The following is a 24,016-nucleotide window of genomic DNA, read 5'->3' on the forward strand; positions in this document are numbered from 1 at the left end:
GGGGACATCCACACTCGAAGGGACAGTGCATTCGACGACTGGGGACATCCACACTCGAAGGGACAGTGCATTCGACAACTGGGGACATCCACACTCGAAGGGACAGTGCATTCAACGACTGGGGACATCCACACTCGAAGGGACAGTGAATTCAACGACTGGGGACATCCACACTCGAAGGGACAGTGCATTCAACGACTGGAGACATCCACACTCAAAGGGACAGTGTATTCAACGACTGGGGACATCCACACTCGAAGGGACAGTGAATTCAATGACAGGGGACATCCACACTCGAAGGGACAGTGCATTCGACAACTGGGGACATCCACACTCGAAGGGACAGTGCATTCGACGACTGGGGACATCCACACTCGAAGGGACAGTGAATTCAATGACAGGGGACATCCACACTCGAAGGGACAGTGCATTCGACAACTGGGGACATCCACAATCGAAGGGACAGTGCATTCGACAACTGGGGACATCCACACTCGAAGGGACAGTGAATTCAATGACAGGGGACATCCACACTCGAAGGGACAGTGCATTCAACGACTGGGGACATCCACACTCGAAGGGACAGTGCATTCAACGACTGGAGACATCCACACTCAAAGGGACAGTGTATTCAACGACTGGGGACATCTACACTCGAAGGGACAGTGAATTCAATGACAGGGGACATCCACACTCGAAGGGACAGTGCATTCAACGACTGGGGACATCCACACTCGAAGGGACAGTGCATTCAACGACTGGGGACATCCACACTCGAAGGGACAGTGCATTCAACGACTGGAGACATCCACACTCAAAGGGACAGTGTATTCAACGACTGGGGACATCCACACTCGAAGGGACAGTGCATTCAACGACTTTACCAAGCGCATTTCAACCCAAAACTGCACTGTACTAGTGTCATGTAATTTTTGGAATTAGAAAAAAAATCCAGAATTTTCGCTGGCTGCAGAGAAAAAAACAGAACTTTTATTGGTTATTAGTAGGAGGCGACCGTAATTTAACAACACTTGAGCGGAGCAATAAACTTGCAACTAGGACGGTTTTAATTAAACAACTCCAGTTATCAAGAGCTAATGATCATGAAACGAGGAGCTCCAGGGCACACGTCCTACATTTAATCTCAAAGGTTTTTTTTTTTTCTACTAAAAGAATGATCCTAAATGTTTCTATTATTGTATACTTACAACGTCTCTCTCTCTCTCTCTCTCTCTCTCTCTCTCTCTCTCTCTCTCTCTCTCTCTCTCTCTCTCTCCAGGAATTTTGAGAACAAAATTCCGAGATTTATTTTTTTCACTAAAAGAATGATCCTAAATGTTTCTATTATTGTTTACTAACAACTCTCTCTCTCTCTCTCTCTCTCTCTCTCTCTCTCTCTCTCTCTCTCTCTCTCTCTCTCTCTCTCTCTCTCTCTCTCTCTCGCAAAATATTATCTATCTTTTTCTATTAGATTCCCTAAAGTTAGCTATTATTTGTCAGCTACAAAATATATCAAAATGGATTGATTTAGTAAAACGATCAAATGAAGGATCATGACGTACATAAAACTGAAAAATAATTCAAATAACTATTTAGTTAAATATTCAGTTAAATATTAAATATTTCACTTGGACTTCCACTGAATATGAGTCCTTTCACCTAAAGAAGAGTATTCGCCCGTATATCACCATATGTAGATATGTATATCACCATTTAAACCAGAACAATCTCAGGGAGAAATACGCATGTTCATAGTCTTAAAAAGAGCAGACTATTTCAAGGTAAAATATAAAAATTCAACAATCAAAATATATAAATTATTATCTTCAGCAATATAAGTCAATAGTTGGGACCACCTTAGTCAGGATAAAGTTATAGGGATACTCAAAAGGTATATTGAAATTTTCTAATTCTATAATAATCTTTCGAATCAATATTCAATAAAAAAGATTCATGAATAAAAAGATAAAGATAGAGACGATTGGCGTAATCTAACCGAGGCCCTTTGCGTTAATAGTAGGAGATGATATTCAACAAGTTTTATATATATATATATATATATATATATATATATATATATGTGTATATATATATATATATATATATATATATATATATATATATATATATATATATATACTGTATATACTATTTGTATATACACCTTGTTTTTACACGTACATCCATAAAACAATGCAGTTCAAAGCCAGTACCATAAAATTCAATAATAACATTACTGTTGAAGAAAAGAAAGCGAAGTACAGAAAGTAGGAAACAATGAAAAAAAAGTAAGTCTAGTGATAGTAGATTTTTATAATTCCACTCCATTATAAACTCATATCTTTTCATTTTCATTTTTTTGGGGGGTTATTCTATGATCAAGCCAGTGATGATGATGATAATAATCTAACAACTTAATGGTCCCAATAAATTTAGTTAACGAATCTTTAATAATCGCAACTAAGATTTGCAGCAGTGTCGTGCTAAAAGTACATAACATAAAAGAAAGAGTTATTAAGGTCGATGCTGCCATGATCATCTTTATCAGATAGTTGAATTGGGGGAACTTCAAAAGTTCAAACTTGCAGCATAGGTTTTTTATGTTCAACAGGCTAACATAAGTCTCTTTTAATAGTTTATATTATGAAAGACCTGTTGTTGTTGTTGTTGTTGTTGTTCGATTTACTTCTCTGGCAGTTTCTTTGGTTCCTTATCTCTTTTCCTCACTGGGATATTTTTCCCTGTTGGAACCCTTGGGCTTACAGCATCTTGCTTTTCAAACTAGGGTTGTAGCTTAGCTAATAATACTAATACTAATAATAATAATAATAATAATAAGACATAATCGTCCTCTCATGAGAAAAAAATAAAAAAATAAAAGACTACTACTCATGCTAACCTTTAAACGGAACACATCAAGACAATTGTTTGGCAATCACATAGGAATATCATATAACAGAGTTGCATCAATTAACCTTTAAATTACAATACGCCGCGCGGGTGGCTGTTTGTGGAAGGATGGAAGAGATATTGGGCGTAAAGGGTGGCTAGAGGGAAACAAGATTGGGAGAGGAAAATGCCATAGTATGGAAAGGATTGGAAGGGATTCAATTCGAGTTAGGGATATTACGGCAAACGGGGAAATTTCGAAATTAAAGTACAGAGTAGCGTGAATTTGATAAATTTAATGCCGAGTGGCTAAGCTATGGCTATGGCTGGAAGATACAGTAGATAGATAAATTGATAAATGTATTAGATAGATCGATAACTATATAGATACGCTGTTAGAAAAAACTAATTTTTATTGGAAATTCTCCGTAAAAATATAGTTACCTGTATTTCAGTAAACTACAGGCGACCGTAATTTTACCTTATTTTGTTATTATTTCTTACTGGTTGGTGACTGTAATATCACTCCTTTACGTCAATATATCCGTTTTTAAAACCGTAAAAATCCCGGAATAAATGTTGCCAGACATTTACCAATTTTTTAATGCAATTGTTTAACATTGTAGACATATGATAATTGAAACTTCCGAGAACATATTCAATTAATAAAAATAAAAATAAATGTAATCTGAAAAAAATACCAAAGAAAAATGTAAGATAATTCAGGAATAGCTATGGCTGGAAGATAGATAGATTGATAAATGTATTAGATAGATCGATCACTAGATAGGTAGACGTACGATAATTGAAACTTCCGAGAACATATTAAATTAATAAAAAGAAATAAAAAAAATGTCATAACAAAAGACACCAGAGTAAAACTTAATGATTAATCAGGAATGGAGGTTAAATACCAACTAGGCAATAAACAACTCAAGCACAAGAGAGTGAAAGTTGATAAAAGAAATCAGGAATCAAAGAGAAATAAAATAAATCCAACAAACAACACACACGCACCAGAGTAAAACAATAAAAAATCTGGACTGGAAGTAAAATATAAAAATATGTAATAAAAAACACAAACACATCAGAGTAAAACTTGATAAAGGAAATCAGGAATTAAAATAAAAAAAAAGTTCAATAAACAACACAAACGCACCAGAGTAAAACAATAAAAAAAAATCATGGATGGAAGTAAAATATAACAATATACAATAAAAAAAACAAAAATAAAACCGAAGAAAACCCCAATGAAAAAAACAAGCAGGAATGGAAGTAAAAAAAAAAAAAAAAAAAAAAAAAAAACACCAAGGGGAACACTAATGAAAAATAAAATCAGGAATGTTAGCAAAATTCTCAAATACCAACCGAGAATATTAGTCAGTAGTTTGGGAGCAGGGCATCCGGTTTGTCTCCCATGTCCTAAATCCCAGAGGGACTTCTCACGTCAAGGGGGCCCTGCAAGACTAATAATAATTTGCAACCAACGCTTTGCTTCTCGTTATCAAACATTCTCCTAAAGCCACCTCCCCTCCCCTCCCCTCCCCTCCCATAAAAATAGGGGGAAGGAGATTAGAATGAGGAAACGAAGGATGCGGTAGGAGAGTTAAAGGTGTCGCCATGTTCAATTGGCAATAGTATTCTAGAAGTTTTATTCCAGCTGTGACCAAGTTGTGGAATGATTTTCCTAATCGGATATTTGAATCAGTAGATATTCAAAAGTTCAAAGTTGCAGCAAATGTTTATATGTTGAACAGGCTGACATAAGTCTTTTTTTAGTTTATATATGAAATATCTGTTTTCACGTTGTTAGTGTTTTTAGAATGATTTATTGTTAATTTCTCATCATTTATTTATTTCCTTATTTTCTTTCCTCATTAGGCTAATTTTTTCCTATTGGAGCCCTTGGGCTTATAGCAAAACTAGGGTTGTAACTTGGCTAATAATAATAATAATAATAATAATAATAATAATAATAGCAACATGAAGATAACTAAATTTTTTTTTTCTGTTTTCATTGCAGTTCAAAAGTCGCTCATGAATGGCACAGGCAAGGGACAGTGACTATACCCTAATAGGACAATGAGATCAATCCATTGTTCTCTATTATTGGGTAGTGTCATAGCCTCTGTACAATGGCCTTCCACTGTTTTGGGTTAGAGTTCTCTTGCTTGAGGGAACACTCGGGCACACTATTCTATCTTATTTCTCTTCCTCTTGTTTTTTTAAAGTTTTCTTTTAATTTATAAATATTAAAGATTTATTTTAATATTCTTACTGTTCTTAAAATATTTTATTTCAATTACATCTCTTTTAGTTTCCTTATTTCCTTTCTTCACTGGGCTCAGCATTCTGCTTTTCCAATTAGGGTTGTAGCTTAGCAAGTAATAATAATAATAATAATAATAATAATAATAATCAGCGCCCAAGCCCCATCCTCACCAAAGCTAAGACCAGGGAGAGCCAGGCAATGGCTGCTGATGACTAGGTCGTCAGACACTTATATAGATTCCCCCAAAACCTCCCTTCCCCTTCCTTAGCTCACAACGATAGTGAGGTTGCAGACACAATAAGAAACTACCGAGATTGAGCGGGTCTCGAACCCCAGTCCGACAGATCACTAGGCAGGAGCTTTTGCAAGAGACTACTGAAACCTTAAAGATACTTTCTTTTCAAAATTAGTATTATCATTAATACTAATATTGATAGCAAAAATGACTCATATAGCAATAAATTATCATAATGCTAACAATATTTAAAATTTTTTTGTTTGGTTGTAATATTTCTATCTTTGTTACTCTTACTATTATAATCATATCAATTTATATCACAATTATTCATCATAAATACTCTTTCTATTAGATAAATTTACTCATAAACAAATAAATCGGTGAGAAAAAAAAATCCCATGACATCGCATTATAATAATATTAATAATAATAATAATAATAAAAACAAGCCATTCTAACAAAATACAAGTAAAATGAATGGTATAAATGTGAAGTTGCATGAAATGTTTTCTCCATTTTCAAGATTTAATAACATTAAAGTTTATCTTTCAAACTTTTCTATATAAATTATTTAATATCATATAGCCAACCCTTTCCCTTTCTGAAAGAAGATACCTTAATGTGGTGAAAGGGTTTGCCTATCACCATGATCCGCAAAGATGTACTAATCAGGGACACACATACTAGGTTGGTTTGCTGTGAGTTAGCAGACAAAAGTCTCCCACCCTCACCAATCTCCACTGACGAGCATGGTGATGAAAACTAGCCGGACAACAGACATGAATTGATAAGTGCCTTTGTCCTGCAGTGGACTAAAAACGGCTGCATTTGTTGTTTATGTTGTTGCAGCCAACCCTTTACAAAACCTAAAGTAATGAAATTCCAAGTACTTCTCTTAAATGACCGAAAAACAAAGAGAAAAAATGAAATGAAATATAAACTTCAAAATTTTTTTTTTTTTTTTAAATGCTTCTAAAACCTACACAAACAAAAAAACACACTGTTACTTCTGTTAGTATATGATTCCATTTAAAAAATATTCTGGGTTTTACAACAAATTCAAATATCTTAGCTGATTGGGACAGATTGTTCTAAAATTACAATTACAGAGTTATAATAAAGTGAAAGGAGCTTTCACTTTGTTAAAAGTTTGCCATAAAAAAAACCGTAAAAATCATGGGATATGTTACCAGGAATTTACCATCTTAAAGCGGGTATATTGACGAAAAAGAATGGTATTACGGTCACCATTCCCGTAAAAGATAACTGAAGTAAGGTAAAATTACGGTTGCCTTTATTTTACTAAAATACTGCTGAGAACAGTATAATTGTACGGAGACTTTCCTATTAAGATTATTTTTTTATTGTATATATAAGGTTACGGTACAGTAAAAATAGGCCACGTGAACTAACATAAATTCAAATGTGTTATCTATAAAACCCTTAGTTAAAACAGGCCACTATTAATTTAGCTTGGTTATTATTGATTGTTTTCAGCCCATAGACCATTTCATTCTTAATTTCCATTAAGAAATTATTCTATTCTAGAAATTAGGAATTATAGCACTAATTAGCTTCAAGTCATAAGAGCTGCGATTAGACTTTCATAAGTTTTGTCTTGGAAGTGGATGTTATGTTGACCGGGCTGACATGAGTCTTTTTATAGTTTATATGACATATCTGTTTTTGATGTTGTTAATAGTTTATATAGGACATATCTGTTTTGACGCTGTTACTGTTTTTAAAATGATATATTGTTAATTTATTCTCATCATTTATTTATTTCCTTATTTCCTTTCCTCACTGGGCTATTTTTCCCTATTGGAGCCCCTGGGCTTATAGCATCCTGCTTTTCCAATTAGGGTTGTAGCTTGGCTAATAATAATAATAATAATAATAATGATAATAATATTTTTAGTTCAGAAATCCCCAATATCAATGATTCTGTTTATGTGGATCTAGTCAACGACTCATCAAACAGCTTCTATTACAATTTGGTGAGCAGCATAATGCTATAGCCTCCTCTGCAGTTATTGTGGCGTAGAACGCACGATTTCATTTCGATTGTAATTGAATCATTTCATTAACCAAACCCTGCTACTGAATGTGCATAACACAAATGAACCACCTTTGAAAACGGCTATTGATTTCTAATCTCGACGATTTTTTCTCTCTCCAATAAACTATATACACTTCACAGTTCATAAAATGAGGCTAAAGATTGTATATACACTGTTAAAAATAACCGTAACTTCAATCGAAAATTCTCCGTAAACATACTGTTCTCAACCGTATTTCAGTAAAATACAGGCGACCGTAATTTCACCCTACTTTGTTATTATCTTTTACTGGTTGGTGACCGTAATATCACTCCTTCACGTCAATATATCCGTTTTTAAAACGGTAAAAATCCTGGAAATATTTATTCCAGGATTTTTACCATTTTTTCAACGACATATTTATTACAGTATAGTTAGGGGAAACATACTATGATGATGTTATTTATTACTGAGCAGATAATAAAATGTTTTGCAGCTTAAAATATTACTCCACTCAGATCTAAACTCCTGAGAGAGAGAGAGAGAGAGAGAGAGAGAGAGAGAGAGAGAGAGAGAGAGAGAGAGAGATCTGATCATACAAAATTTTCAAAAGGTTTCTTTACATATTATTGGACCATTCAAGTCCACCTTACAAAATTTGTTATAATTCCCGGATAACAATCACGCATTTCAAACAAGCCTTAGTTTTACAGGTTATCGTAACATAAAAAAAATAAATTTCCCCAATATATCTACACTAGCATCTTAAATTTGATACCATCACCTCAATTGTACATTCAGTCTAAAAGTTTTGATGAATCTTTCTTGATCTTTTCCATTTATTTTATATATATATATATATATATATATATATATATATATATATATATATATATATATATATATATATATGGATGAGATCATGATAAGGGGTAGATGGAGATGGTTTGGGCATGCTCTCACCAAGAGAGATTAGTTCACCAAACTTTCAACTGGGCTCCACAAGGCAGTAGAAGAGTTGGAGAACCCTGGCCTACATAGCCGAGGATTCCGAAGCGTGTAGATGATGATGAATGGAAAAGTATTGATTTAAAAGCCCAAGATGGAGACAACTGGCGAAATCTAATCAAGGCCCTTTGCGTCAATAAGCGTAGGAGATGATGATGATGCTAATGATATATATATATATATATATATATATATATATATATATATATATATATATATATATATATATATATATATATATATATATATATATATATTTATTTACATACATAAACATAGGATTTATGAATACCTTGTTTCTAATATTTGTTCACTAATATCAGGAAGAGAATACTACTGCGTGCAAGTAGCTGAACAGGATTCGAGAAAGCCTCATATTGAGAAATCCTTCAAGATGATAGCAATCCTTCCTTTGGTAAGTATCCTTTCACTAAGTAATTATGTAGGTAGAAGAGGATAAATTAGTGTCACCTCTCAATGACACGCCCTGGAGTAGTTATAGCAAGGGAACTGGTTTAATACAACCATAGTGTCAGTGAATGACAAAACTAACGTATGTATAATTGGATAAGAGAGATTAGTTCACCAAATGTTAAGCTGGGCTCCACAAGGCAATAGAAGAGTGGGAAGACCCACGCCTACATGGCTGAGGACTATGAAACGCGAAGTAGATGATGATGAATGGAGAAGTATTGAATCATAAGCTCAAGATAGAGACGACTGGCGAAATCTAACGGAGGCACTTTGCGTTAATAGGCGTAGGAGGAGATGATAATGATAGTTGGACAAAGTAATTCCTGGAACACTGTACTATGAATAAGTGCACCCTGTCACTGTCACTCCCTTAGTTCTCGGCGAATAACCAAACAGATAGTGTAAGAAGAGATGGTGATGGGCGGGGCTAAACATAAGAACTAATCCTAATACTCAGGTCTTCACCATCACGAGGCTCAATATTACACAGTACTCTAGAAGTTTTATTCCAGCTATGACCAAGTTGTGGAATGATCTTCCTAATCAGGTAGTTAAATCAGTAGAACTTCAAAAGTTCAAATTCGCAGCAAATGTTTTGATGTTGAACAGACTTACATAAGTCCTTTTATAGTTTATATATCAAATATCTGTTTTAATGTTATTGTTTTTTAAATATTTTATTTTAATTATTCATTACTCCTTATATCGTTTATTTATTTCCTTATTTCCTTTCCCCACTGGGCTATTTTTCCCTGTTGGAGCCCCTGGGCTTATAGCATCTTGCTTTTCCAACTTTGGTTATAACTTACATAATAATAATAATAACTCGCCGTGTAGTAATGGTGTGGCTGGGTACACTTCTTCAGAGCCAGGTGGACCAGAAATAAATGTGTCCGATTGTACATAATATCTTATTAGTAAAGAATATTACACACAAACCCATAAGTGTTTTTATATAGAATACAATACATCCTATAAACGAATTCAAAAATAACAAAACATCAAAATAGATGAGTGTCTACATTTAAATTTAAATAGCCGATTAATTACCACCCAGGGAGCTCCGAAATTAATTGCTTTGAAGTCGGAGCACTAACAAGAGCAATCACGTCACAGATTTGTCATTAGGTTTACCATTAAACAGTAATTATCCCAGCCTTAGTTTCCGTGAAAATGTTACCCACATTCAACGTTATTTAACTACAACTGTTCACCAGTTCACACAAAAGCATAATGTGTACAGTCACTCATGTAAGTTGGTGTTTGAGAGATTTCAATTTACCTCCTTTCTGGACGACAGGTATCTGGGAGCGCAAAGCCGGTCAAATACTTAATTAGCTATAGTTGAATATTTGACCGGTTTCACGCTCCCAAACACCTGTCGTCCAGAAAGGGGTGAAATGCAAATCTCTCTCAAACACCTGGATATCCACCAACTTTTATGAGTGACTGTACATTTATGCGTGCGTGACATAAACATCTGTACATTCAACTTTGGATAGGTCTATATATTTTCATGTATTAACATATTTTCATACAATCTACGCATGTATATAAAATAATAAAAATTATCCCTAATCATCACTAATCAGATATTAGTATGTGTATTCTATTGAAAAAAATTTCCTTCCTTATCAAAGTGCATATGATATGAATATCATATTATACAAATATATAAACTTTTTCAATTTGAAGAAAACATCAAACACGTAAAATGAAAACTATACGAGATAACATGAACTGCCACTTACGATAGCACACCACTTCAAAAGATAAAGATAAAATAAGCAAAACCAGTGCACGAATTTCATTATGGAATTCCATGCGATAAATAAATACACTAAGCATAAAATTAAAATGCAACATATGTTAGTGGTAATGCATACCTTGACATACAAAGATTAAGATTCCTTTGAAACACATTTCTATGAGCATTAAAGAGGTAGACTAGATAGAGTTATTATTATTATTATTATTATTACTAGCCAAGCTACAACCCTAGTTGGAAAAGCAAGATGCTATAAGCCCAAGGGCTCCAATAGGGAAAAATAGCCCAGTGAGGAGAGGAAATAAGGAAATAAATAAATGATGAGAATAAATTAACAATGTATCATTCTAAAAACAGTAACAGCGTCAAAACAGACATGTCCTATATAAACTATTAACAACGTCAAAAACAGATATGTCATATATAAACTATAAAAAGACTCATGTCAGCCTGGTCAACATAAAAACATTTGCTTCAACTTTGAACTTTTGAAGTTCTACTGATTCAACTACCCGATTAGGAAGATCATTCCACAATTTGGTAACAGCTGGAATAAAACTTCTAGAATACTGTATAGTATTGAATTGGAGAAATCCTAAGTGGTTTTGCGCTGATTTGGTAAGTAAACATTAAGGTCAAAAGATAATTCAAGCTCTAGAAGTGTGTACAGAGATTTAAAGAGGAATACTATAATATAACATTGGAGAAAACATGTAGCAACACTAGAATAAATCAAGAGTACAGTCGAAAAATTACCTCAGCCAACAACTAAAGAGATATGTGTTAAATAACTTTAAATACTTATAGAATAAAACAAGTGAAGGACGTTAAGTTAAAGTAGTATAATAGTGATACTGACATCAATACTCAGCTGTGAGATTAATCAAATTTATAGTTTATATATGAAAGATATATTTTAATGTTGTTACTGATCCTAAAATATGTTATTTTAATTGTTCATTACTTCCCACTGGGCCATTTTTCCCTGTTGGAGCCCTTGGGCTTATAGCATCCTGTTTTTCCAATTAGGATTGTAACTTTACTTAGTAATAATAATAATAATTTTGAAAAGGAAGATGAACATTTCAAAATCATATTAAGAGAAGTGATATTAGAAAAGAAATGTAGTTCAAGATGATTGAATCGGCGGAAGGGTGGAATATGAAGGAAATTAGAAAGGAATATTCAGAAATACGAGACAGGATACTTTGGAGAATTGGTTGATTGATTGATAGATTGATTGATTTAGAGTTCTCTGGCATCCTGACATCGAAAGTCACTGACGCTGTTATCGTTTGTTATGAATAAAGAATAAAAGGAAACTCAATTCAAAACCGTAAAAGCAAAGATGTCCTTATAAAATTCAAATAGCATCTAGAAGACCTTCTTCTGAAATACATTTGAAAATACCTCTAGTATAGTACAACACTCCCTGGCCAAGAATCTTGGCAAGGCTGAACCGGTCATCCTCACCACGAGACCAGATAGGGGCTAAACTTTTAAATGTGAAAAAAATATTAATATCAAGACACCTCTACTATAACGTTTAAAACACTTCCAGAAGATTAAAATTACAGAATAATCAGCGCTCAGAATGCATCTATGCAGGTTAAAAACGCTTCCAGAAGACTAAAATTACAGCCTAATCAATGCTCAGAAAGCATCTATAACGTTTGAAACGCTTCCAAAAGACTAAAATGTACACTGCTTTGTTAATCAAGATATTTGCGAAGTTAAAGATTTCACAATCAACGTGGAAATGACAGTACACTTGGACGCAAGCATTCCTGGCACACCTCACTCCGAGGAAATGCACCCTGTCATACCATTACTGCACCATGAGTAACCAAGCAGAGAGTATGGTGGTACTTCCAGAGTAGGTGAACAAGGATGCTTTAGGCGAGGAAAATATTGTGATGGATTCTGTTGACATCATGAAACCCAGACAATAGGATGCATTATAGATATAAAATTATCAGTGATTCAAAAACAAAACATATTGCAGTTGTGCAAAGAGCATTGAAGTACCTTTTATCGGATATTCCAGAGAAGACTGCAGCTTTAGGACGCATTTGCGAGAATGCCACCAGCCTTTTGCTAAAAGACACCGTCGTGTTTCCTCTTTCTGGATCTGTAAAGAGAAAAGAAGATAGCTGAACTATCGCCAAAACTTTAGTATGAATTACAAAGTTTTTTTTCATTACAATTACATTCAGGAGTTTTTACTTTTAATGTTTATCATTAAGTGGCTTAAGTACATCAACTACATTATTTCCAAATAATTTGGGTCTATTGTAATATAAGATGTTACTTTTTGGCACAAGTACAGCAAGAGCTAAGTTTGAAAAACGAATGTGTACAGTTCTGAAAAGTCTAGATAATGTGTGTAATTTTTACATTAATCTTAATATTTTCAACAGAAATAATTATCTAAGGGATCTGGAGACTATAGAAGTATGTCTTTACAGCTAAACCTAAAAATGTTTCCCTGGTTTCTAGGTAGTATAATACCTAGGTTTTCCTTTTTCTATAAATTGCCTAAGATCGCCCCCTCCCCCAATAAAAAACAACCACAGTGAATGTTGGTATGCTTATAAAGCCCACTAGTTGCAAATAAGAACTACGTAGTTTATTGGTCCTTCGAATTTCTGCAGTAGACTAATTCCAAACGTACAAGAAAAGTCTTTTAGTTTGACAAATTAACCTTTACTAGAAAATTAAGTTATGCATTTATTCTCTTCCATCAGAAGGTGATGTGTCTCACCCCAAATTCTCAAAGTCTAGAACCAAGAGAAGCTGTCTTGGGTTAGAGTTCTCTTGCTTGAGGGTACACCCGGGCACACTATTCTATCTAATTTATCTTCCTCTTATTTTGTTAAAAGTATTTATAGTTTATATTTGAAATATTTATTTTTGTTGTTGCTATTCCTAAAATATTTTATTTTTCTAGTTTCCTTTCCTCACTGGGGTATTTTCCCTGTTGGGGCCTCTGGGCTTATAGCATCCTGCTTTTCCAACTAGGGTTGTAGCTTAGCAATTAATAGTAATAGTAATAGTAAAAACCTCAATGCTTATATAAAGAATCCTCTTTTACAGGCCTTGGCGGAGTTTTGATGCAATACACAGATGATGAACCATATCCTGTTGCCTATGACAATAGAATAATCAGAGTAATTGTCTGGCCACTGTTAGTTACTTGGATATTTCAAAGGGAGTAATGCAAGGTTAGAGATTATTTCCTTGGCCTTGCTATTTTGTAGGAAAAGCAAGATGTTATAAGGCTAAGGGCTAGGCTTTAACAGGGAAAAATGGCACAGAGAGGAAAGGAAATAAGGAAATAAACAAACTACTAGGATAAGTAATGAAGAATCAATATAAAATATTTTAAGAACAGTAATAGCATTAATATGAATATTTCATATAAAAAAAGAGGAAGAGAAGTAATATAGAATAGTGTGCCTGAGTGTACTCTTAAGCTTACATATCACATCGTAACTCTCCCAATTCGTTTATAGTTAAAAGTTACTGCTGGCTCATTAAACACTACCTTCGTTTTGAAGTTAATTGCACCCTATAATAATTCTGGAAGATATATCTCATGGTAAAATCTTTACGCTTTGAAACATGGTCCCATTAGCTAAGACGACACTCTGCAGACAATGCAGTGGTATGTATTTTGCTATACTTTTTGGGATTGCATAATTACTTTTTCTTTAATACAATTTAAACTGTAACTTGTTAAAAGGATTCTTATTCATTAATCTTAATTATGAAAAGTCATAATTTTTAAGATATTGCATCCACTGTTTGCTGTTGGGGGTTCTCTTGACATTGGTGGTAAATACTCTAGACTCAAATATTGTTTCCATTTCCTACTATAAGCGTAAAAACACTTTTCTATCTTCATACAAACAAATCACAACCACTTCTCTGAAGATGCAGCAGCGAATACTAGAAATATCGAAGTTCACCTCTCTATTTAAAAGGCCGTTTTCTTCAACTCGAGAGATCGGATAGGAAAACGTAGATAAAAATAAAAATTGTGCAAAATATAATATTAGATGGTGTATTTGAATTTAACGGGAAAGTTTATGCACAAACGTTTTGTATGGTCATGTCAAACCCCCTATCTTCAGTATTAGACAATCGATATATGGAATATTTTGAAAGCAGAATCTCAAGTAACATTATATCTGATAAGGTAAAATGGTTTCGATGTACGGTATCGATGCATAATGTTTGTAGCCAGAAAATAAAAATTAAAGTTTTATATAAAAAAAAAAGAAATTGAATGATTTGGTACCAACAATAAATTTCAATATAGAGCTAGAGAATAATAGTAGCCTGACTTTTTTCTGATTGCCATTTATACCGGCAGAGGCAAGTTTAGAGTATTTAGAGCGCTAATCAAATATCTCTGTATATTTGCATTTCTAATCAAATCAAGAAATTCGTAATATTTTCTATGCATTGAAGATGGCAATATAGAGAATAAGGCAAGAAATTAAAGTATCCTGACACTGTATTAGATCATTATTATTATTATTATTATCATTATTATTATTATTATTATTATTATTATTATTATTATTAGCCAGGCTACAACCCTAGTTGGAAAAGCAAGATTCTATAATCCCCACCGCTCCAATAAGGAAAAATAACCCCGAGAGGAAAGGATATATGGAAATAGATAAATGATGAGATGCACTAAGAACGGGGAAAAAAAAAGGATTTGTTTTGGTAATAGCAATGGCAGACTAAGCGTACTTGTGCTACTATACAGTAATATCATTATATATATTCACCAATTTTTTAAAGGTAGCCTTTAAAGAACGATAATGCAATACAAACAGGTATCATAAAGAATTCTGCTAATAATACCACAGGGCTTAGGTAGTGCCATAGCCTCTGTACCATGGCCTTTCACTGTCTTGGATTAGAGTTCTCTTGCTTGAGCGTACACTAGGGAACACAATTCTATCTTATTTCTCTTCCTCTTGTTTTGTTTAAGTTTTTATACTTTATACAGGAAATATCCATTTTAATGTTGTTACTGTTTTTAAAATATTTTATTTTTCCTTGTCTCCTTTCCTCATTGTGTTATTTTCCTTCTTGGAGCCCCGGGGCTTATAGCATCCTGCTTTTCTACCTAGGGTTCTAGCTTAGCAATTGATACTACTACTAATAATAATAATAATAATGATAATAATAATTACATTGTGCATTCAGTTTTCCTATTATCGACGTTGGAACAAAAGTCTTAAATGAAGTTATTATAATTTAAACTAATAATTCATGCCATGCTACACTGGTTTTTCTTTACTCCCTGAAATTTTCATTTCCCAACTCTGTATAGCAATTATGAAATTACTGTAAATCATTATGAATTAAAAAGAATGAACTTAAGACATGTGACATGCATCTTACCGGGCTATGTACGCACCGAGTATATTAGAAAAAAGAGAGAGAGAGAGAGAGAGAGAGAGAGAGAGAGAGAGAGAGAGAGAGAGAGAGAGAGAGAGAGAGAGAGAGAGAGAGAGAGAGAGAGCACAATCAAGGACATAAAGTGTTTGATGAACTGAGAATTTGATATAAATGTCCATAAAACCGAGTGCACAATAAAAACGAAAATTTTAAAGCTAAGAAGCTTGAGGTTGATACAGTCGAAATTAATAAGAATATGTACATAGATAACACTGTGAGGAACTTGTAAGTACTAAATGAAGAACTTATTATAACTGATCAAATAAGGTCACTATGACGTACGGTATATAGCCTTAATAAATAAACAACGAAATGTTGACGTTAAGTACATGGTTACGTAAACCCTGATAGTACTTGACTAATGTTTGGCTACACTGTTAAAATAAACCGTAATTCTAATCGGAAATTTTCCGTAAAAATATACTGCTCACAGCCGTATTTCAGTAAAATACAAGCGACCGTAATTTTATCTTACTTTGTTATTATCTTTTACGGGTTGGTGACCGTAATATCACTCCTTTGTGTCAATACATTCGTTTTTAAAACGGTAAAAATCCTGGAATAAATGTTGCCAGGCATTTCCCCTTTTTTCCTCTTTTTTTTTTTTTTTTAAAGGCAAATTTTCAACAGTGTGGTTATATGTTGACCCAGGGATTCCGAAACGTCTGACGATCACTAACTTAGAAAAATGTTTACTCACACAAGAAATGTGCAAACTCTGACATTCAAGAAGAAATCAACGACATATACTGTATATTATAAAGTTTTATTACATGGAAGAGCAAGTTATAAATGGGATCTATAAAGTGTAACCGACCTATCAATGCAAAGCAATGAATGGGCCAAATTAAAGTCTCCCAAAATAAACAAAGATGCCGAAATCGCATTTAAAAATTTATTGATTCATTACGCATCATAAAATTATTCCATTCGATCTATTCACAAATTTAGTTTTCTAAAGAAAAAAGAATGTGAATTTGGATATGTTGGTCACACCTGGTCACACCTGGACACCCACATCCTAATGACGTGGATTTCTTTTCAAAGGACATGTAGTTATAAGAGGAAAGAGGCCTCATTGCCATCATTACAGTTCCTGGGGCGTCTGTGTTCATATCGCCCATGGCAGAAATCAAATTCAGCATGATTCGAAAGCCACTGCTTCTCCTGGCCGGATTACTGCTACTACTGGTTAGCACAGAATGTGCACCAAAGAAGCCAGAGGTAAAGGTAAGCATCTGGGGGAATTTACACACTTTTAGTATCATCTTGATAGAGTCTAATTCATCATGGGTACCAGTAATTTGTTCTACTTTAGGGGTTAGTCTTTTTTCATACTAATATGAGATGCTGTTTGGTAGAGAGAGAGAGAGAGAGAGAGAGAGAGAGAGAGAGAGAGAGAGAGAGAGAGAGAGAGAGAGAGAGAGAGAGAGAGAGAGAGAAATACACACTTTTGGTGTCATATTGGAGTATGATTAATCGTGGGCACCAAGTATTTCTTCTACTGTGGAAGTTAGACTTCTTTTCATACTAATATGAGAGAGAGAGAGAGAGAGAGAGAGAGAGAGAGAGAGAGAGAGAGAGAGAGAGAGAGAGAGAGAGAGAGAGAGAGCACGTGTCAAAATGAATAAATAAACACAATATAGTCCATAATGGGCTTATGGTCGCATTCATTAATGCACCTTGATTTGCAGGGAATAAATATTTTTATTTAAGAGTACTACTGTACATGAATTACTAATTGTGAAGGCTAGAGTAAGTCAGTAAATATGTTCATACAATTACTTATATATCGACAATAATAGCTCAATAGACACTTCCTTCACCAAGGACCCATTTTATGGAGTTCAAGGCCAATCTTCCTTAGGTTAGGTTAGGTTAAGTTAGGTTGTAAAGCTAAATACATATTCACGTTTTATAGTTTATATATGAAAAATCTATTTCAATGTTAATACCATTGCTAATGCGTTTTTTTAATTGTTCATTACTTCTCTTGTATGTTATTTATTTCATTATTTGCTTTGCCAGAGCTATTTTTAACTATTGGATCCCTTGGGCTTATAACATCCTGTTTTTTTTCAACTAGAGTTTTAGCTTAGCCAATAATAATAATAATAATAATAATAACAACAACAACAACAACAACAACAACAACAACAACAACAACAACAACAACAACAACAACAACAACAACAATAATAATAATAATAATAATAATAATAATGACAATAATGCAGCTAAATACATATTCACTACAAAGACACTTCTACATCTCAACCAAAACATTAAATATTCATAGTCTAGCTTACAATCTATCTTATCTCCATTATCTATCGCTTACACCGATAGAAAAAACGTCTCCATGGCCACTGGTGGGTACCAGAACCAATATCAACAACAAAGGACAACTATCATGTATCAACAATAAAGGACACGTATGAAACATCTCAAGAACCACAGAGGAACTGCAACGTCAGTGCAGGTAAATACGTCACTGTCATATCAATATTATCACAGTCATAATAATAATAATAATAATAATAATAATAATAATAATAATAATAATAATCATCATCATCATCATAATAATAATAACAACAATAATAATAATAATAATAATAATAATAAAGATGATAATAGTAATAAAATAATAATAATGATAATGATAATAATAATAATAATAATAATAACAATAATAATAATAATAATGGGATAAATATTTGACCTTGTAAGTTCGTATTAAAAGCTGGTCTTCTTCCTCGTTTTTGAAATATATCAAATTTTAAATGTTTCATTGTCAAGTTATATATTCAATTCTAACTTTTTAGCTTTTAATTTTAAGTTATTATTTGTTTATTAAACATACTTTAATCGCCATCAATGACAATTGATGTTATGATGCCAGATACATACCAATCATTCATCGTAGACTGACTGTGATATTTTTATGATTATATGAACTTTATTAATCTAATCTTTGTCATTACTGCATCTTAGATACCCAAATTTCACTCTCACATTCCTTCATTCGAATTCTGAAATCATTTAATATACAAATGTTTCAAAGTCTTAAGAGCGCCTCTTTTGTTCAATACTTCAACTCATAAAATCTCCCGTTTTTCCATACTTTTTCATTGATATTCATGTAGGTTTTCGTATAAACCTTTCCTTATAAGAAGTTCATTACTGATTCGTAATTATATCTTAAAACTTCGATGACAGTTAAATTTTCTTCGTCAAAGCTGAGAAATACGGAATATCCCGAGGTAGTTCTTCACTAAAAGCAGTTGGTAAAAGTGCAAAAAAGAACAGATATAATAAATAATTACACACACACACACACACACACACACACACATATATATATATATATATATATATATATATATATATATATATATATATATATATACATATATATATATATTATATATACTATATATATAGTGCACACACACACATATAAATATATATATATATATATATATATATATATATATATATATATATATGTATACATATACATATATAGATATATGTGTGCGTGTGTGTGTACATATATATAGTACATATGTATAATATATATATACACATACAAATATATATATATATATATATATATATATATATATATATATATATATATATATATATATATATATATATATTTGTGTGTAGTACCAAAAAAACTACACTATTTCCAAATTCAATTCAATTGAATAACTATACTAAGTTTTTCATGAAAAAAACCGCTTTGAGTGTCAAGCCCATCAATAATAGTCATCATAACATAGGGTCGAAATTTGCACGTAAATATCATACAATTTCTATTCCGGCTTGTGCCATAAAATTAATTACTTCAAGTATCTTTATGCAGTAAAACTTGTTTACACCTAACAGTGTTCGTTTCGAAAAGCAATATATATCATCATAATAATTCTAAAACAATCATTCTGGTCATTCTTCCTTTCTTCTGTGGCCCCCTTTTCTAAACTGAGCACATATCTAGTCACCAATATCACGAAGTTCTATTGAAAATCATGAATGAAATTCCAAGTTCCGTAAAAAAATATACCAAACAAAATTTATTCTAAGAATAAACACGAGTTTAATCCTCAAATACCACAATGTAGTGAATATCATGAATGAAATTCCAAATTCTGTAAAATAGTATACCAAACAAAATATATGCTTAGAATTAACTCGAGTTTAATAGTAAAATACCTCAATGTAGTGAATATCATGAATGAAATTCCAAATTCCTTAATTGGTCAAATAGGTATGAAAAAATAACTAGAAAAAAGAGAAGCAAATATATCCATAGAATGGAACACTTATAAGAACACCAAACCTCTTCGAACAGGTCGAGTAGTGGCATCTTCTGGTGGGATAAGGATAGGATCCCCGCATGGAAGATACAACAATGACCAACATTGCATCTGGGAGATCCAAGTGCCCGAGGAAATGGCCATTCAAATCACTTGGGAATACTTTGATCTAGAGGGTCCTAATCCAAGTTGCCCTTATGACTTTGTTGATATCTCAGAATATGCAACTGGAAAGACACTGACGTAAGTAAACCGTTCTTTCAATTTGCAATGTTTAATGGCATTTTGTAGAGTGGTATAAATTGACGTAAGTAAACCGTTCTATCAATTTGCAATGTTTTATATTTTGTTGAGTGGTATAAATTGACGTAGGTAAACTGTTCTATCGATTTGCAATGTTCAATGGCATTTTGTAGAGATATAAATTGACCTAGATAAACCGTTCTATCAATTTGCAATGCTCAATAACATTTTGTAGAGTGATATAAATTGACGTAAGTAAACCGTTCTCTCAATTTGCAATGTTTAATGATATTTTGTAGAGTAGTATAAATTGACTTAGGTAAATCGTTCTATCAATTTGCAATGTTTTATATTTTGTAGAGTGGTATAAATTGACGTAGGTAAACTGTTCTATCAATTTGCAATGTTCAATGGCATTTTATAGAGTGGTATAAATTGACGTAGGTAAACTGTTCTATCAATTTGCAACGTTCAATGGCATTTTGTAGAGTGGTATAAATTGAAATAGGTAAACCGTTATATCAATTTGCAACGTTCAATGACATTTTGCAGAGTGGAATAAAGATATTTTCAATGCTATATGACCGAGCTATATTAACCTTACATATATTATCATAAAATTCAAAATTTTCGAAAAATTATCAAATAACATTTTCAGCTAAACGGAATGCCTAAAACAATCAGTTAATAACACAATACTTGTGATAAAAGTTCATTAATATACGTTTCTCATATTAATTTGACTTTCTTTTCTGAAGAATCCCAGAGCATATAATGTGAAGGAATTTGAAAAACAAAATAAACTGAGTGGTAATTTTACATTCAGGTCCAACAACGTTCTACTTTTCAGTTATTTGTTAATGCTAAAAATAAACCTGATTATTATTATTATTATTATTATTATTATTATTATTATTATTATTATTATTACTATTATTATCATTACTTGCTAAACTACAACCCCTTTTTGGAAAATCAAGATGCTTTGACCCCAAGGGCTCCAATGGGGAAAATAGCCCAGTGAGGAAAGGATATAAGGAAATAAATTAACAAGAAAAGTAATTAAAAATCAAATAAAACAGTAACAATTTAGGTAACTATTTATCTCCTCTTCGTTTAGAAATAATTGCAACGTCAGCATCAGTATTTTTCTAACATGCAAATTTCTCTTCCAGCGGAAGAGTTTGCGGTAGTGAGGTGCCACCGCCGGTTACGAGCCGTAGCAACTTGGTAGCGGTGACTTTCGAAAGCGATGATTCGGTTACATCAAAGGGATTCTGGCTGATGTTCGAAGCTATATCAGGTAATTCCTTTTTCAAGATGTAGTCTTAAAGCTGACCCCAACATAAAAATAGTTAACGCATGATTAAGCTATCAATGGATTTTTCTCTAAGCAATATCTGGGATATAAAAGAATTAATAGACTTAAAATCAACTGCTGTGTAGCAAAATCTCTAGCTCAAGTTCGAAGCTATATCAGGTAATTCCCTTATTAAGCTATAATCTTGAAGCTAACCAACATAAAAATAGTTAACGAATGTTAAGCTATCAATGCATTTCTCGGTCTAAGCGATAGCTATGGTATTGAAAAATTAGACTTGAAATCTTGTGGTGTGTAACAAAATTTCACGCTGAAGTTCGAATCTATATCAGGTAATTCCTTTTTCAAGCTGTAATCTTAAAGCTAACCCCAACATAAAAATAGTTAACGCATGATTAAGCTATCAATGGATTTTTCTCTCTAAGCAATAGCTAAGATATTAAAAAAAAAATAATAGAATTGATATCTAGTGTTTTGTAGCTTCTGAATGCATTTTTAATCAACAAGTTAAAAAAAAAATCGACGAAGTGAATTTCGAAATTTTTCATATAAACTATATGCTTTTATTCTTATTTATGAATTTCAGAAAATATTTATTTGATATGTTCATTTTACAGATACTTTAAAATACATCTGTTTTATTTACTAAAGGAATACTATCATAGAGAAATACACTAAGTACATTGATAACAATTTGCATTCAAAACAACAGGCAGAAGATTGCAAAAAGAATCAAACAGTGTTGATAAAAAACCATAATTTTCATATAGATAAAGTATTTGTGCTTTCAATTAATCACTAAATATCAATATGAATATCCCCAGTGACAACACCACCACAAGAGATAACAACAGGTGACTCTTATGAAAGAACTCAACCACCACACTTGAACTGCAGTGTCGACGCAGGTATTGTATCTGCTTTTATACTTTATTGGTGATAAGAGCTGATGGGAGAAGTACATGAGGAAGGCCAAGGTTTGGGTGGATGGATGGATTGAAGAAAGCTCTGGGTGATAGGAGGATAGATGTGAGAGAGGCAAGAGTGTTTGCTAGAAATAGGAATGAATAGCGAGCGATTGTGACACAGTTCCAGTAGGCCCTGCTGCTTCCTCCGATCGCCTTGGATGACCGCGGAGGTAGCAGTAGTTGGGAGTTCAGCGTTATGAAGCTTCATCTGTGGTGGATAACGGGGGAGGGTGGGCAGGGCACCCTAGCAGTACCAGCCGAATTCGGTTGAGTCCCTCGTCAGGCTGGGAGGAACGTAGAGAGGAAAGGTTCCCTTTTTTCATTTGTTTGATGTCGGCTACCCCCTAAAATTGGGGGAAATGCCTTGGTCTATGTATATAAGAGATTTTTTTTATTACCGTTTTTCAATATCTACAATTCACTACCATAATAAAAAACTTATTTGCGAAAACACAATGCCTAAGTAAATTCCGTTTATTGGTATATCCTGCACTGTTAAAAATTTTCCATAAAAACGATAAAAATCTGGAATAAATACTGCCAGATATTTAGTTTTTGAAAACATATTTTGACGTAAAGGAGGGATATCACGGTCACCAACCCGTACTAGATAATCACAAAGTAGGGTAAAAATTACGGTCGCCTGTATTTTACTGAGATACGTCTCTGAACAGTATCTTTTTTTATGCAGAATTTCGGATTAAAATTACGGTTTTCTTTAACACTAATGCCCCAATAAGTTATGCATTCAAGGGGGTTAATTTACTCCCATATTTTCAAGATCTATTATTCACTACCCAGGTTTCCTACTGATCCCAGTTCCTTTTTGTTCATAAAGATTTCGGTATTCCACATTAATAACTACCCACATAAAATGGAATTTGCCAATGTTATGTAAAAAAAAATTAAGAATTATCATGCCTATGAAATTTAATGAACATTTCTTTTTTTAGCTTCATTTTGTGAAAATAATGTAGTGACAAA

General features: G+C 33.0%; 1 protein-coding gene across 1 annotated transcript in view; it reads left to right on the forward strand.

Annotated features, from left to right (window-relative positions):
• Positions 1–274: 274 nt before the first annotated feature.
• The window catches only part of LOC137615523 (cubilin-like), an 80,920-nt gene continuing 57,178 nt past the window's right edge, over positions 275–24,016 (forward strand). Inside the window, exons 1-8 of the mRNA XM_068345435.1 lie at positions 275–827; positions 12,694–12,821; positions 13,436–13,493; positions 17,266–17,402; positions 18,522–18,654; positions 20,536–20,743; positions 21,919–22,046; positions 22,889–22,972. Coding sequence (XP_068201536.1) covers positions 275–827; positions 12,694–12,821; positions 13,436–13,493; positions 17,266–17,402; positions 18,522–18,654; positions 20,536–20,743; positions 21,919–22,046; positions 22,889–22,972 — 1,429 coding nt within the window. The remainder of the gene's footprint in view (positions 828–12,693; positions 12,822–13,435; positions 13,494–17,265; positions 17,403–18,521; positions 18,655–20,535; positions 20,744–21,918; positions 22,047–22,888; positions 22,973–24,016) is intronic.

This window comes from Palaemon carinicauda, chromosome 21 (assembly GCF_036898095.1).
Source record: "Palaemon carinicauda isolate YSFRI2023 chromosome 21, ASM3689809v2, whole genome shotgun sequence".
Lineage (NCBI taxonomy): Eukaryota > Metazoa > Arthropoda > Malacostraca > Decapoda > Palaemonidae > Palaemon > Palaemon carinicauda.